Below are 15,540 nucleotides of genomic sequence, written 5' to 3' on the forward strand. Positions count from 1 at the left end.
GAGACCTCTCAGTGTGTAAAGGGCAAGGTCGGAAACCACTGTTTGAATGTGCGTTACCTTTGAGCTCTCAGGCAGCACTGCCTGAGAAATCATCATGCAAATGTGACAAATATAGCCACATGGGCTCAGGAGTACTTTGGAAAACCGTTGTCACTTAACAGAGTCCACTGCTGCATCCAGAAATGCAACCTGAAACTGTATTACGCAAGGAAGAAGCCATTCATCAATTCTACTCCGAAACCCCACTGATTTCTTTGGGCCTGGACTCATCTCACATGGACCAAAAAACAGTGGAAACGTGTGCTGTGGTCAGATGAGTCCACATTTTAGCTTGTTTTTGGGAAAAACAGATGTCGAGTTTTCAGTGCCAAAGGTGAACATGACTAGTTTGCTATCTGAGAAAGGTGTAAAAGCCAGCATCTGTGATGGTATGGGGGCATCAGTGCCCATGACATGGGTGAGTTGCATGCGTGTGAAGGTACCATTGACACAGAGACGTATATTGGGATTTTAGAGAGACATATGTTGCCATTTGAGCAGAACAATGCCAGGCCTCATTCTGCACAGGCTACAGCAGTGTGGCTTTGTAAACACAGAGTGCGTATGTTTGACTGGCCTGCTGTCCAGATCTGTCTCCTATTGAGAATGTATGGTGCATCATGAAGAGGAGAATCAGACAACTGTGACCACAGACTGCTGAGCAGGTGAATTCTTGTATCAAGCAAGAATTGACAACAGTTCCAATTGCAAAACTGCAACCAGTGTTGTCATCGAGTCACTAAACCTTGAGTCCGAGTCCAGTCTCAAGTCCCCAGTGTTCAAGTCTGAGTCAAGTCAAAGTCATTAAAGAAAATTTTGAGTTGAGTCCGAGAACAAGACTCCAACCGCACCATTTGACGGTGGCTGTTGCTGCCTTTATGTGAAACCATCCCTGTTACTGTGTTGGACTAACATTACTGCTCGACTGCCCCGTTTTAGTTAATAGGCTACATATAAAAAGCTTGTTCATTGCACAGCAAGACCCGCCCACTATCAACAGGGCAAATAACATGACAGAGGGTTAACACTAGCTATCTCATCAGTTAGCAAGCAAGCCACGCTATCAACAGAGCAATGAACACAGCATGCCACTAACTTCTCTGGGTGGAGTCTTGCCAAATGACGATTGAAGTTTAAGGTTGTTCCCATTGTCTCCTCAATAGTTCTTCTACATATGGAACACAGTGCATTTTTTCCCACTGCACGAGAAGTCTGTATAAGCAAAGTAGACAATCCTAGGGGCTTCTCTCCAGGCATTTTAGCGCCATTAACGTTAGCTTGTTCCTGAACATGACGTATGAACAGGTGAATGTGCATTCTCTTGCATGAAATTAGTATAAAAATGAATGTATATAAAAATATCTTCTGCCAAATTATTATAGCATGTTACAAAAAATTAAAAAATAAAATAAAATCTGAGTCTTTGTTTCCAGTTTACGAGTCTGAATGCAGTTAATGCACAAGTTTGAGTCCGAGTCAAGTCACGAGTCCTTAAAATTAGGGCACGAGTTGGACTCGAGTACTACAAGCCTGACTGCAACGATTAGTATCCTCAGATCCCATACGATTAAAAGGTGTTATTAAAAAGAAAGGTGATGTAATACAATAGTAATAATGAGTCTGTCACAACTTTTGTGTGTTGCAGCATCAAATTTTAACTTCGTTTATATTTACAAAATGCAATTAAGTTGGTCAATAAAACTATTGAAAATCTTTTCGTTGTACTTTTGTCAGTTAAATAAAAGTTCACATGAATTAACAAATCACAGATTTTTGTTTTTATTGCATTTTGGAAAATGTTCCAACTTTTCTGAAAATAGGGTTAGTATAAAAAGCTTGAAAAGAGTGATGATGCCATTCAACACAGCACTGTTAAACCTGCGATATTTGAAAAGATTTGATTATTGAATTGTTATATATCGGCTTATGATCATTGCTCATATTTCCTAGGTATATGTCATAAATCATAGGCGATGAATGAACTGTTGCATTTCAAATAGGAAAAAGGAAACATTTCGTTTTATAACATTATCTAATCCTGCATCCAAAGAAAACAACCGTTCAGGTGTTCTTTGAAAAGTTTGGGGTTCTACTTGTAACCTTTTTTCTGATACTCCACTGTAAATTACATAAAATTTTGAAGGAGCAGCAGAAGATCCCTTCCAGGGTTCTGTGTGTAACTTAATGATTACTCAAAAAACTATACAAATATTTAGACCACAGCGCTGTTTAATTCTCGGTTCTAATTGGTCAGAAGTTCGTTTTACGTTAATGAAATGAGTCTCCATTGTCGGTGCATTGTCGCAGTCAGAGCTGAAGTTGTAACATTAAGTTTCCACCACAGGAAAATCTTTGTGCTTTCTTGTCTATTGGTTAACATCGCAAGCTATTTTTTTTGTCATATTAACATCAAGAGAGAGAAAAAAACAGAGTCTGGTGATGGAATGACTGTTAATCAGTGCTGTAATGTAAAGTGATGGCAGGAACTTGTTTCTTCGTGGATGTTCTGCAACATGAAATGCATCATTCATTAGCAAATCTCTATGGTATAAGAGGAATAAAACACGCTGTTATTGGAAAATAATCCACTTCTGGGAGGTAACAGTAACCCTTTTTTTGTATCGGGCTGCATCATACCACCCCACTGCTGATTATTTTTCTCATACCAGCACACCCGAGTGTTTTATTTCCTACTTATGACTAGATAAACTGTACTTATTATAGTTCTACCCCAACAAGCATTAAAAGTACTTCTTGGCTGGTGTTAAAGAGAGAAAACAAGACAAGGTAAGACAATCGGTTTTGTAGCTCAACTTTAATTCTAGCTAACATAATGTCTAGGATGGGTCTGCAAGGAAAGATTGTGCATTTCGGACCAGCAAAGAAAAAAAAAACACATGAAGTGACATTTTATTTCTGGGTCATCACCATATCCATTCGAGTGTTCCTTGATTAACACCATTCAAGACTAAAAAGACTAAAAAGAGCAACTGCTTTTGTCTCATTTGCAAGACACAAAGACAAGCTTTTTAGGGTTTGAGAAAGGAGGATGCAGTGACTTCTCTGACACTGTCTGAGTCAGTATCTCTCCTTGCACATTCAAAAGAAAAACTTGGGTGAAAACCTGTACACCAGCTGGTCTTTTCTTTTACATTTATTTATTTATTTATAAACCAATATATCTTGCCTTGTGAAACACACAGCTCATTAGACTTTTTTGTCTTGAGGTAACAAACATTCCTGATACTATACAGAGGATAATGCATGGTTTTGTCCCCCTGGGTCCTGGGTTAGCCTTGAGCTCACCCTACAACTCCAATTTGCACCTCTTTAGATAAAAGTACTATCTCCAGTCACAATGCAGAACACACAGCAGCACCAGGTTTGTGGCTAAACGGGAAAGGGATTGGGAAAGAGGGATCGACATGTTTAAAATGTTTTACAATTTTGTAAATATCCCATGAATGCAATATGAAAAAGGAAAGAACTACTGCTGGTTGCATCTACATGCCATTTATTGTGATATTGACACACGTGATTTTAACATGCCAAACTTCCTGTGTTCAAAGCAACATATCCAGCTTCAGACATGGGAGCCATGTTAAATTACTACAATACTATGGCTTTGTAAAAATTCACAAATTCATATCTGCTTTCAATTTGAACAAAAGCTTCATAAATACATTTAGACCTGGCCACAAGGGGCCGAAAGAAAGGCAGGGGCATAAAAGTCTCTTTTAATGAAACAGTTAAAAACTCAAATGAGTTATATAATCAAGCTGTTTATGGCACCAATTTCATTTAATGTGCTCTCTCTCTCTTTTTTTGCTCATATCAGGACCCAGAAGGAGAATGTAATGTATAATGGGTGTCCAATTACCGGACTAGCAGACACTGAATAACAAAGTAAAACAAAATACAGAACTGAGGAAAAAAAAATCATCATTACTAATCACGACTGGTTGAGGTATTGTGGGTAAAACAGGAACATTTGTCTATTTTTTTCTTTTTTTTTCCTCTTTTTTTTGGAATAGCGCAGAAATCACATTAATAAAAACTGATCACATAAAAAACTACCAAAAGAAACAGATGTCAATATCATAATTTTCTATGAGAAAATTAAAAACCTATGGCAGTATATTGACATTATACATAGACAAAACCAAAAATAGCAGCAAAACAAGACAAGAGAACAAAGCATGTCTTTTTCCTTTTTTTTCTTTTTTTTCATTCAAAGTTTCATACTTGCCGGAAATCCCACCATAGCAGCTAAATATGAGGAGTGTGTGCTCCCGTGTTCTCTTCTTTTATCATTGTACAAACACCTTAGTTTAGTTCTGCAGTTACTTTCCGATGTCCAGGCGTCACCCCTTTTAACGTCTCACTCTTCCACCGCTAACATCCGTCTTCGTCCCTGTTTCTCCTCCACCGAGAGTTGAGAGAGGACATTAAATCTTGGGGTTTGTGCAAAATCTTCTCGAGGCCACAGCACTTTGTTTTCTCTTGTAATTCTGTTTTTTTTTCCAGAGTTTGTCAGATCTGAACAATAACTATGGCGCTTCTCTGATCTTCCAAAAAAAAAACATTTCACACAAGGTAGCAAACAGTCGTGCATTGGGCACACTTGAAAACTCAGGCATCCTGTTGTCACGTTCCATACTGGCCTTATACGAGGGGGAATAGAACAAAATAAATAGTTCTCAATCTTTGTTATAGCTATTTTTTTTTTTTACTTTAGTGTTTTAAATGCATCAACGCGCCTGGAGCTGAACGGTGGAAGGCTTGCATGGGTCGCTCTCATCGAGATTGCACCTCAACTTTCTCCAGCATCCATCTCAGCCAGTAGGATAACGATGGTTGCTGTAATGCTCCTTTGCTGTTCTCAGAATCCATTTCATTCCCAACTCTCCATTTCTTTCTCTAATCTATAACACCATAAAGAGACCTGCTCCATGCTGCAGACAGGAAAATAAACCTGTCGTCAAATCCTACTCCATTCCATGTTTTTTTTTTTCAGTTTTGTTTTACAAATGTAGATTCTTTCTCATAAGTCAGCCTTAGAAGACGGACTGAAAGTGCTTTTTTTTTTGAATGGAATGGTTTTAGATTATAATACATAAATCTAAACAGAAAGTAGACTGGATTGCACTGTGAATGTAACATAGGAAGTGGGTAGGAGAGAAGCTTATTGTGTCACAACCAGTGATGGCATTGGCAGTGAGGACAATCAAACAAACAAACAAGAAAACTGGGGAAAATGTAAATGGTTCTGTCTGGTGTTAAAGTTAAAGCCTTAGCTTTGGCAATCCACAGGCCTCTAAATCATAACATAGAATAACACATGCTTAAAACAAAATATACTAGGGTTACACAAGCCATTTTGAAAGAAAAAGAAACATGTTAGGGATTTTAAAAGTCTAGACAATAGAATAAAGTGACTAAACGCATAAGCAAGCGGGGATACATACACATGCCTAGACTGCAAAAAAAAAAAGGCTGGGGTGACTGTTAGCATGTGTGACATTATACTAGCTAAAAGAAAGAGACAAAAAGAAACAAAAATAATGCCTCTTCTCTTTCAAATAATGGTTATTGATACACTTAAAATAAAATTACCAACCTATTTCCTTGTCTGTACATTTGACAAGTACCAACTACATAAATAATATATGCAGCTGTTGCAATTTAAAAAATCCTAGATTAACTATACATTTTTTGTCTTTTTTTTTTTTACTCAAGTTACGTGAAGAGGGTTTGAAAAAGACAGAAATAAGCAATGTGGAAGGGATGATCAGGGATTTTATCCTTCCCTTGTCCTCTTCTGGTGGTCCTGGCCAGCAACAGCCCAATCATGAAGGCCACTAGGGGTGCCACTGAGGGGTCAGCGAGGGCACTCTGAGGGGCTGATTAGGATTGGTTGAGGTGTCTGTGTGGGCTCTGGTGGTGTGGGGGGCTGTGTGCCCTCTAGACCCATGAATCCTCTGGTCAAAGCCCATTAACCCAATGAAAAAACAAGACTCTAGACGTAGGCCGATACCCTCAGATGTTAATGTCCCTGACGTCTGTAGGAGTGCACGAGAGATCCACGTCCTCCTCCACGCGTTTGCTTTCTGTGGAGATGCTTTGCTGCTGTGCCTGCCTCAGACTGGACTCCAGCAGAGATTCGATCTGCTCCTGGCACGATCGAAGGCAATCCTGTGGAAGGAACCAGAAGCATTTAGTATCAGTTGGAAACTTGGAACTGAGACACGTTGTTTGGAAAAAGGAGTGAGGAAGAGTTGGACTTACTGGGTCACTCCTGATAACTTGGGACAGGTAGTTGGTGAGGTTCTGGGAGGATAAAGAACTGTCGGCGCCTTTCAAGTAGAGTCCCTGCACAGCTGCGGCAACACTTCCTGCCGCAATCATCGAGGGAGGGCTTGCGATGAAGTTGACATCTGCAGATCACAGAAATTGTTAAGAATCAACCAGGCTGAGCATTTGATTCAAACATGTGATGAGAATCAAATAGGAACCGTGTAAAACCCACTGAAACTAGCCATCTAAAAGAGGAAAGCTGCAGTCGGGTGATGTTTCTGGGAGGGCTCATAATGGAGCATAGCATGACTAAATCACAATGAAGGCGGTCGTGGCAGGGCAGGGGACAGTCCGTGACATTTTGGGGTGACACCAGACTGTGACTTCAGGCCTTTAGGGCTTTTTTGGGGGGTGGGAAACTTTGCTGTAGGTCGTTTGCAAGTACCCCCACCCCTACTCTACCTCTGTTACCACCAAACAGAAACTCTCCAGCAAAACAAAACCAAACACAAATACACACACAAATATATCTTTAGCGCAACACACCCAGAGCATATAGACCATTATATCCAAGTTCACAAGAAAATGACTTGCTTCTACATAAAGTGGCTGAAATGTGAGTGCTTGCTCAGTGGTAACTTGTCTTCCCACACTGCCTACATGAGAGGGAAGACATTATAAATCAAAGTAGGGACTTTTCCCCTCTCTCACTCACTCTCTCACTCACTCACTATGGGTTCTGCCCACACATGGAGAGTGCAGCAGCGCAACACAACAGCCCTTCTCATAGGTAGCAGTCCACCATTGCTAGCCCAGCGACGAGAGGGCAACTGTTAAGACAAATTGAACATAAAGGCACGGGAGCCGTCACCGAAATCTATTCATGAGCATGGCTAGCCCCCTTCCTCACTACCCACCCAAGCACAATCTTCCTGGCTGCGATCCCAGGCCACTTCCCAAAAGAAATTGAGGTCATAAACATAAAAGGGGTGCGAGCTGCAGTGATACCCACCATGTCAAAAGAAAGACAAAGAAAGAATGAAAGGGCTAAAGCGGAGAGATTTCTTCCTGAGACACTAAAGGCTACTTGAGACAGACGATAAACTGACCATGAGCTGAATGTAATAGGTTACATAACAATAGAGACTGATGGGATTCGACATGTCACAAACAAAACAAAACAACAACAAAAAAGGATCTTCTGGGGGAAGAGTTGCACGCTTAAGCAAAAAGCAGATGCATGCTCCACTTGCTTAAATGACATAACTCAGCTCCACAGCATGTTGTATATCTCCTGCATTTCACAGAGAAGCACCAAATAGCTTCCTCTTTTTTTTTTGGTTAATGGTCAGAGACTGTGCATTAGCAGGCTGCTGCTGGGAAGCTCTTGGGCCTCTGCAGAGGCATGGTGCAGACACTGCAATCACCAGAAAAGGAAACAGACTTCCTCTCACTCGCAGACACTCACATCAGTTTATAATACCTCTGCACGAGGAATCAGGGCAGTTCTTTCCACCCCAATAAAAAAAAGCTTTCTGATTGCAAATTGAAAAAAGAAAACAGAACTAATGTCTCGAAACATTTTGATTTAGATTCTTGCAAGTGTCTCGCAACAAAGAATCATCTTGCATGTCACTTCAAAACACCACACATCTACAGAGATCCAAACGAAGGTGCATACCTGTTGCGCAGAGAGCCACAAACGTCTGTGCGTGTTTACGCAGAATCTGTTTGGTGCTCTGATGAATGGGCAGTTTGGTGAGAAAATGTTCAATGAAGTCATGTGGTGTCACCGAGGCTAGATCCCACTTCAGCTTATTCAGTACAAGCAGCTCCATTTGCTGTAAGGAAGACACGAAAGTGCACGGGTTGACATAAAAGGCCTCTAGAGAAGTACTGCACTTTTTTTTTTGTTTGTTCAAAAGGCATTCTATGGTTTGGCCTCTAGATGGTGTCCTTCTTCAAATGGCTTTCTCTGCTCCTCACTCAAGCTACTCAATGTATGGCCAGTTACAAACTAGAACGACTTGATGGCTGATTTGCAGACAGTTTCAAAGAAGAATGGTGTGCACCAAAATGAAGAATGACTCATATCTGCATGCGTTGCATAACTTTGCAAACTAAGTCAATCCGGGCACAATCTGCACAAAATGACCTTATGATCCAAACTGATGGATGACAGAATGACCTCATTAACAAGACATTAATAAATAGATAGATAATTACCAATAGTTCGCAGGGGCGGATGGAGTTGTCGGTGTATATGCAAAGCTTCTCAGCTGTTAATGGCACAGTTTCCTTCATTTTGGAGGCCAAGAACATGCAGGCGGCTCCCAGCAGCTGCAGTCGCGTCTTTTTAGTGTGTTCGACAGACAGAAACCTGTCCAAATAGTTCATGGCCAAAGGGAAAACCTCCTCTTCACATTTCTGTTCTTCGCACACCTGATAAGAAACGTACTATATGAGAATACTGTGTTTGAAGCACAAGCAAGAACAGACAGTCTAACAGTTAAAGAAATAAAAAGTGCTATTTTCAATTTAAAAAAAAAATCCAGAAAAATCCTCAATATCATTCTTTTGGCCTAAATTAAGTCATGACATGAACTTTCTCTTGACTTTGATATGTAGCAGTCTATGCTTGTTAAGGAAAACGCATTCGAATGATTGATCATCAAGTGAAATATCATGCAAAGTATTTATTCAATCGATTGATCTGATCATAAGGCTTTCCTCTGATAGGACATAAGTTGAAGTTAGCAGTAGATGCTAGTGGTCGTTGCTTCCTAATACACAAAGGTGGCGTCCGGCGCCAGGCTCGAGGAAGCAATTTCTAGTTCGTCATCTTTTCAAAAAACATTTAAAAATATAATAAAATTGTTTCGACGCTTCGAAGTTATATGGAAATGTTCCTCGACATATATTCTATCGGTCCCAAGTACAATATGTTGAATTTGATCACGAAAAGCAAGTGAAAATAATTTAATTTCGCAGGGTGTCCGCAATGATGCACAGCAAGCCGCATTTACACCCCGTACACATTTCAAAAATTAATATAAATTATTCTAGTGGACAAAACTGCACATAAAGCACATGTAAATCCAAGATAACCCATGAGGATCATAATCCGAATATTGAAATCAGGATTTTGTCATTGGAAAAGAAGTAAATATCTTATTTATACTCCGACCTTCAGCGACGTTGTGCATGAAGCATGGCGAAATGAAACAAAAGTTTTAGCATATAAATATAAAGTCTACTTCCAGGAACCTAGACTAACTTATACATATGCCTTAAAGGTCTCATACTGAACAACAATATGTGAGAAATGTCAAGGTTTAGGCATTTTCTGAATTTTTAAGATATTAAAACAACTTCTCAACACGACAGCAAAGATGGCGCATAATAAGCTACTGGCACGAGTGGGATTGCATACGTGTACATTGATATTAAATTGAAATAAATTCCAGTAAACTGCATTTCATCTTATTTTGGTTGAAAACGAAACGAACCATCCAAAGCTGAAAGATTTGTACACAATTCAGTGGTGATCTTTAAGCTGAAACGACATCAATGGCATGAAGGGTGGAGAATATTAAAGATAAAAGCAGCAAAAACATGTCATTCAGTCACGATTAAAACAAGGAAGATGATTACTAGAGATAGAAAGAATACCAAATATGCCTGTTACGACAAAATAGGCCTGCATTATGCTCGGGTCCAAAGAGCATAAGGGACAATCATCTTGAGACATAGTTGTGTAATGGGAACAAATGTCGGCGTATACAAACCTCTAGCATCCATGTGGAGACGATTTTCCTCATTTTGGGTACAATTTCTTTTTGCACGCATTTGAAATAATTGGGCGAGGGAAGATAGTTTTCCTCTGCTTTCAGCATTGTCTGTAAAACTCTATCATTCAACAAGTTGGCGTCGTGGTAAGCTCTTCTTATGGTATCCACCTCGCAGCAGAACAGCTGGTGCTCCATGGCTTCGGCGCTGACTTTGGCACGGAGGGAAGTAAAAGTTGAGAGAAAGAAGAAAAAAAATATATATGTGTGTGTGTGTGTGTGTGTGTATATATATATATATAAAAGTCTGCTTTTTCGGCAAGGACGGAGGTTTGTGCTGATGCCTGATGCCGCTCTTGCCGTCTGTGCTGCTTGCAAGCCACTGAACAACTCTCGCACCGCGTTCCGCCTGACAAAACTCCCTTTCTGTGCGATGCAACCAGTGACGTGCACTGTTGTTAAGGGGAAGATCAAAGCCACAGCAGCGGCCTGTGTGAGTGAGTGAGTGAGAGAGAGAGAGAGAGAGAGAGAGGCAGTCTGCTTGAGCGTAAAGATAATTCTTAAATGACTTTTTTTCAGCCCTTCCTATTGCTGCCATTCTGGAAATGGGAGGTCCTTTTATTTTACCCCGGGTGGCTATGGGGGTGAAAAACTTGGGGTAGACAACAGAGGAGGAGCGAGGGGGCTTTTTTTTTTTTTTTACTTTTTTTTTCTTTTTCCCCCCCTAAATGATGAGGGTAAAAAAAAAGCCTGTTTAGTAGTGTGAACATGTGCATTGATAAACTTATTGGTAGGGGGCGGTATACACTGTCTCATTAAGCCACACACACACACACACACACACACTGCATGCTCACTATAACTCGTGGCAGCCAAGTTTCATTTACTTGAAAAACTTTGAAAGTTCAACTTTCATGCATACAAGTTTCAACCATGCTTTAAGCATTGCATCAGAATGACCACTAAATAAGCAATGCATATCTTCTTAAAGCAATAACACTTCTAAACCAACTCTAGTGCATCATTCGACTAAAAAAAAAAGTTTTAAAACTAACCTCTTTGTCCCACACCAAGAAAGAGGAGGAAACAGAAATGAGTTTAAACCAATGAGAGGAAAGTTGAGTTGCCAGGCAGAACTGCGCCTTTCTTTACTCTGCAGCAATGACAAAAACTTCTCACATTAACTCCAAACATCATCTTATCAACTCAAAAGCAAACATTCATACCAAATTCTGTTGTCTGCAGCCAAAACTTATCACCACTTCATATATATATATATATATATATATATATATATATATATATATATATATATATACACACACACACACACACACACACACAGCACAAGGCCCTATCTACAGTCTATACAAGGTTATACTTATGTTTGCAAACAGCTTAAATAATTTCTATTTCCCAAGAATGTATGAAATGATTTCCTTTTAAACGATTTGCACGACATTTTGCTAATAAACGAAGCGAGTTAAAACTTGTCTGGTGTTAACAGTTTTGCTCAAATAGGGGCGCTCTCACTTTAAAGACCTCACTGCTGTCGCTTCAGGATGAATTGGAGCCTTTCACATTCTTCGCATTCCTATCGCTACGCTTCCATATACCGTATAACACCTAATATCACTTCAAGGAAGTTCCCTGTTGCTTTATACACTGACATGTCTTTCTAATTATAGTCGAAACTTTGACTAAGGACATCTGAAGTAACCTAAACTAGCCTACAGTGAATTATTATTATTGTTGTTGTTTTTTTATATTAAAAATGGTAAAATATCAATATTCCATAGGCTATAATACCTGATGGAAACGCTTTTTAAAAAACTTTTAAATAAATAGTTTTGAATAAGTGTAAAAAGAAGTAACAATTGCTTCAATCAGAAAGTGACATAAATGAAACCTGGTGCTTTTTAACCTTATTCTATCATTCAGATATTCAAATATGACAATATTCCGTGGCGCTATTGAGTAGTGCAGTGGTTAGCACTCTCGCCTCACAGCAAGAAGGTTCTGGGTTCGTGCCCAGTGGCCGATGAGGGCCTTTCTGTGTGGAGTTTGCATGTTCTCCTCGTGTCTATGTGGGTTTCCTTTGGGTGCTCTGGTTTCCCCCACAGTACAAAGACATGAAAGTTAGGCTAATTGGTGGCTCTAAATTGACCGTGAGTGTGAATGGTTGTTTGTCTATATGTATCAGCCCTGTGATGATCTAGCACCCTGTCCAGGATGTACCGTAGTCAGCTGGGATTGGCTCCAGCTTACCTGTGACCCTGCACAGGATAAGCGGTTATGGATAATGGATGGACGATATTCGGCAGTGCTATTGGGTAGTGCTGTGGTTAGCATTCTCACCTCATAGCAAGAAGGTTCTGGGTTCGAGCCCAGTGGCCAACGGGGACCTTTCTGTTTGGAGTTTGCATGTTCTCCCCGTATCTGTGTGGGTTTCCTCCCGGTGCTCTGGTTTCCCCCACAGTTCAAAAACACATGGTTAGGTTAACTGGCTACTCTAAATTGTCCATGTGTGTGAATGGTTGAGATGAGAAAACCTATATAATAATGTAGTAGAAGGCAACAGGAAACCACTCCTGTAATGTTCCCTAGAAACACTAATAGACGTCAGAGCCAGACTTGCCATCAGGCAGCACACTAAAGAAGAAGGGTGGGTTTCCCAAAAGCATTGTAGCACAAAGATTATCGTTAAATGGTAGAGTAAACATCACAATGAACACTCTCTGTCCTAGTTAAGATGCTCTTAGCATTAAGAGGCTTTTGGGAAACCCCCCTGAAGACGGTTAGCACTATTGGGTAGTGCAGTGGTTAGCATTCTCGTCTCACAGCAAGAAGGTTCTAGGTTCAAGCCCACTGGCCGATGGGGGTCTTTCTGTGTGGAGTTTGCATGTTCTCCCCGTGTCTGCCTGGGTTTCCTTTGGATTCTCTAGTTTCCTCCACAGTCCAAAGACATGTGGTTAGGTTAACTGGCTACTCTAAATTGCCCATAGGTGTGAATGGTTGGTCCCAAGCCCGGAAATAGGAGGGTTGCGACAGGAAGGGCATCTGGCATGAAACTATGCTGTGGCTCATAAGTGCACACATAAGTGGGACAAGCTGCAAGAAGAAGAAGATTCAGAACTTGATACACATCATGTAAACAGCATATTCTGTTGGGACATTCCGATTTCGGCCTTATTCCTAATTTAGCATTTTCTGATTAAGACATTGGATATGCTGATATTGTTTAGGTTTTAGACGCGTTCTTTGGACATTTATACAGCGCGTTCGGAATATGCATCTCAAATGGGGTTTTTACGCAGGCAGTTTGTGACACACCACCTCTTACCTGTTTACAGTCGGCTCTGTCTAGTGTACGCAAACCAACATGGGGTGTTTTACATTAATCCGTATATGTACGGCTGTGTGTAAATGGGAATATTAGTGGAATATTCATTTTCATTAGCCATGTAAACAGCTCAGGAGGAATATTGTCTTTTTCAGAACATGGGTGAAAACTGGAATATGTTGTGCATGTAATTAACGTAGTGATTGTTGCTGTTCTACTGAACTGTAGTATGTTATTCACATTCTTATAAGGTATCACTATTTATTTATTTATTTATTTATTTATTTATTTGTTTGTTTGTTTATTTCCAGAACTGCCAATGTAAACTCCGAGGAGTGCTTATTCAATATATTTATCTTTCTAATTCCTGGTTTTTGTCTATTAGGCATAATCAGCTATTAATTAAAAAATACAGATAAATATGGGCGGCACGGTGATGTAGTGGTTAGCGCTGTCGCCTCACAGCAAGAAGGTCCGGGTTCGAGCCCTGTGGCCGGCAAGGGCCTTTCTGTGCGGAGTTTGCATGTTCTCCCCGTGTCTGCGTGGGTTTCCTCCGGGTGCTCCGGTTTCCCCCACAGTCCAAAGACATGCGGGTTAGGTTAACTGGTGACTCTAAATTGACCGTAGGTGTGAATGTGAGTGTGAATGGTTGTCTGTGTCTATGTGTCAGCCCTGTGATGACCTGGTGACTTGTCCAGGGTGTACCCCGCCTTTCGCCCGTAGTCAGCTGGGATAGGCTCCAGCTTGCCTGCGACCCTGTAGAACAGGATAAAGTGGCTAGAGATAATGAGATGAGATGAGATATTTTAAGTTTGCTTAGCATTACTGAGGCCATAGCACCTAAATATTATCAAGAAACTTTATTTTTTATAGCCTTTTCATTTATTCAGCACCCACGTTTTCAAACTGCAAAAGTTTTGCTCAGTGCTATGACTACTTCAACACAGAACCATTCAGGGCTTTGTTGAGTGGAAAGCCATGTGAGTTTTTAAGTTCACTTCTCTTATAGCTATTATGGTAAAATGGATAGGAAGTTTAAAGGCCTTGCACATGCTCCTATTTCATCACAGACATATCTCCAAGAGTCCCAATTGATTAGTTTTCAATCAGTAAGCAGTCCAGACATTGCAACAATTTATATAATAAAATAGCTAAATATAATTTTTTTGTTTTATTTATACAGCTTATAAAATAAGTTTGCACAGTTAATATCTGAAAGAAGTTTCCCATTTCCTTGAGGGAAAAGTTGTGAGCATTGTTTGAATTTAGATAGTTTCAGGAAGTTCAGTGTCATCTTATATTATGCATTTATTCCATGATTAGTTCTAATCCTACTAATCCAGGTAATAAGCCTGCCTGGTGTGTGTTCATTAGCTGGTAAAGTCTCTTTTTTAATCACTGACTTGAATTACGGGGCGGCACGGTGGTGTAGTGGTTAGCGCTGTCGCCTCACAGCAAGAAGGTCCGGGTTCGAGCCCCGTGGCCGGCGAGGGCCTTTCTGTGTGGAGTTTGCATGTTCTCCCCGTGTCCGCGTGGGTTTCCTTCAGGTGTTCCGGTTTCCCCCACAGTCCAAAGACATGCAGGTTAGGTTAACTGGTGACTCTAAATTGACCGTAGGTGTGAGTGTGAATGGTTGTCTGTGTCTATCAGTGCATTTACATGCACATAGAGAAAATCAAATTTCTGCCGTTGCTGGACTGAAATCGAAGTTCTAAATGCCATGGAAACACCTTAGCTAGGCTGAAATTGAACCGAACTTGATTTCTCGTAATCGAGCTACATGACCTAGATTATGCGATTTTTGCCAAGCTACTTAGTGCATGTATACCCTATCGAGCTACGTAGTCGAGCGACTTACTTCAGCACTGCCCCTTCCGGAAGTGACGAGTGACGAGACCACAAGCGGGAAACACAACAGCCTCGGTCGGCATGACAACAGTAGTAGCGAGCAGCAGAAGAGGTCAGGAGGAACAAACGAAGAAGAGAAAATGGCGAGCAGAAATGTGCACTTCTGGAGCAATGAGGAGACAGAGTTCATGCTCATTCAGCTTAAGGAGTTGAATATATTAAAAT

At 40.5% G+C, this 15,540-nt stretch overlaps 1 protein-coding gene across 1 annotated transcript; it reads right to left on the reverse strand.

Annotated features, from left to right (window-relative positions):
* Positions 1-2,837: 2,837 nt before the first annotated feature.
* Positions 2,838-10,649, reverse strand: ccnd1 (cyclin D1). Its single transcript, XM_060940937.1, has 5 exons — positions 10,125-10,649; positions 8,563-8,778; positions 8,018-8,177; positions 6,328-6,476; positions 2,838-6,234 (listed from the first exon to the last, which is right to left on the reverse strand). The coding sequence occupies exons 1-5, from the start codon at positions 10,320-10,322 to the stop codon at positions 6,079-6,081; spliced, it is 879 nt and encodes a 292-aa protein (XP_060796920.1). The 5' UTR covers positions 10,323-10,649; the 3' UTR covers positions 2,838-6,078.
* Between the last annotated feature and the right edge of the window lie 4,891 nt (positions 10,650-15,540).

This window comes from Neoarius graeffei, chromosome 15 (assembly GCF_027579695.1).
Source record: "Neoarius graeffei isolate fNeoGra1 chromosome 15, fNeoGra1.pri, whole genome shotgun sequence".
Taxonomy (NCBI): Eukaryota; Metazoa; Chordata; class Actinopteri; order Siluriformes; family Ariidae; genus Neoarius; species Neoarius graeffei.

What these genes read in the sequence shown, in the direction of transcription:
- ccnd1 (XM_060940937.1), bottom strand. Translation starts at nt 10,322, where the DNA reads ATGGAGCACCAGCTGTTCTGCTGCGAGGTGGATACCATAAGAAGAGCT. An exon ending in TGTGGCTCTCTGCGCAACAG is followed by an intron (nt 6,477 to 8,017) that starts GTATGCACCTTC and finishes TGTGATCTGCAG; the next exon opens with ATGTCAACTTCATCGCAAGC. An exon ending in AAGTTATCAGGAGTGACCCA is followed by an intron (nt 6,235 to 6,327) that starts GTAAGTCCAACT and finishes TTCCTTCCACAG; the next exon opens with GATTGCCTTCGATCGTGCCA.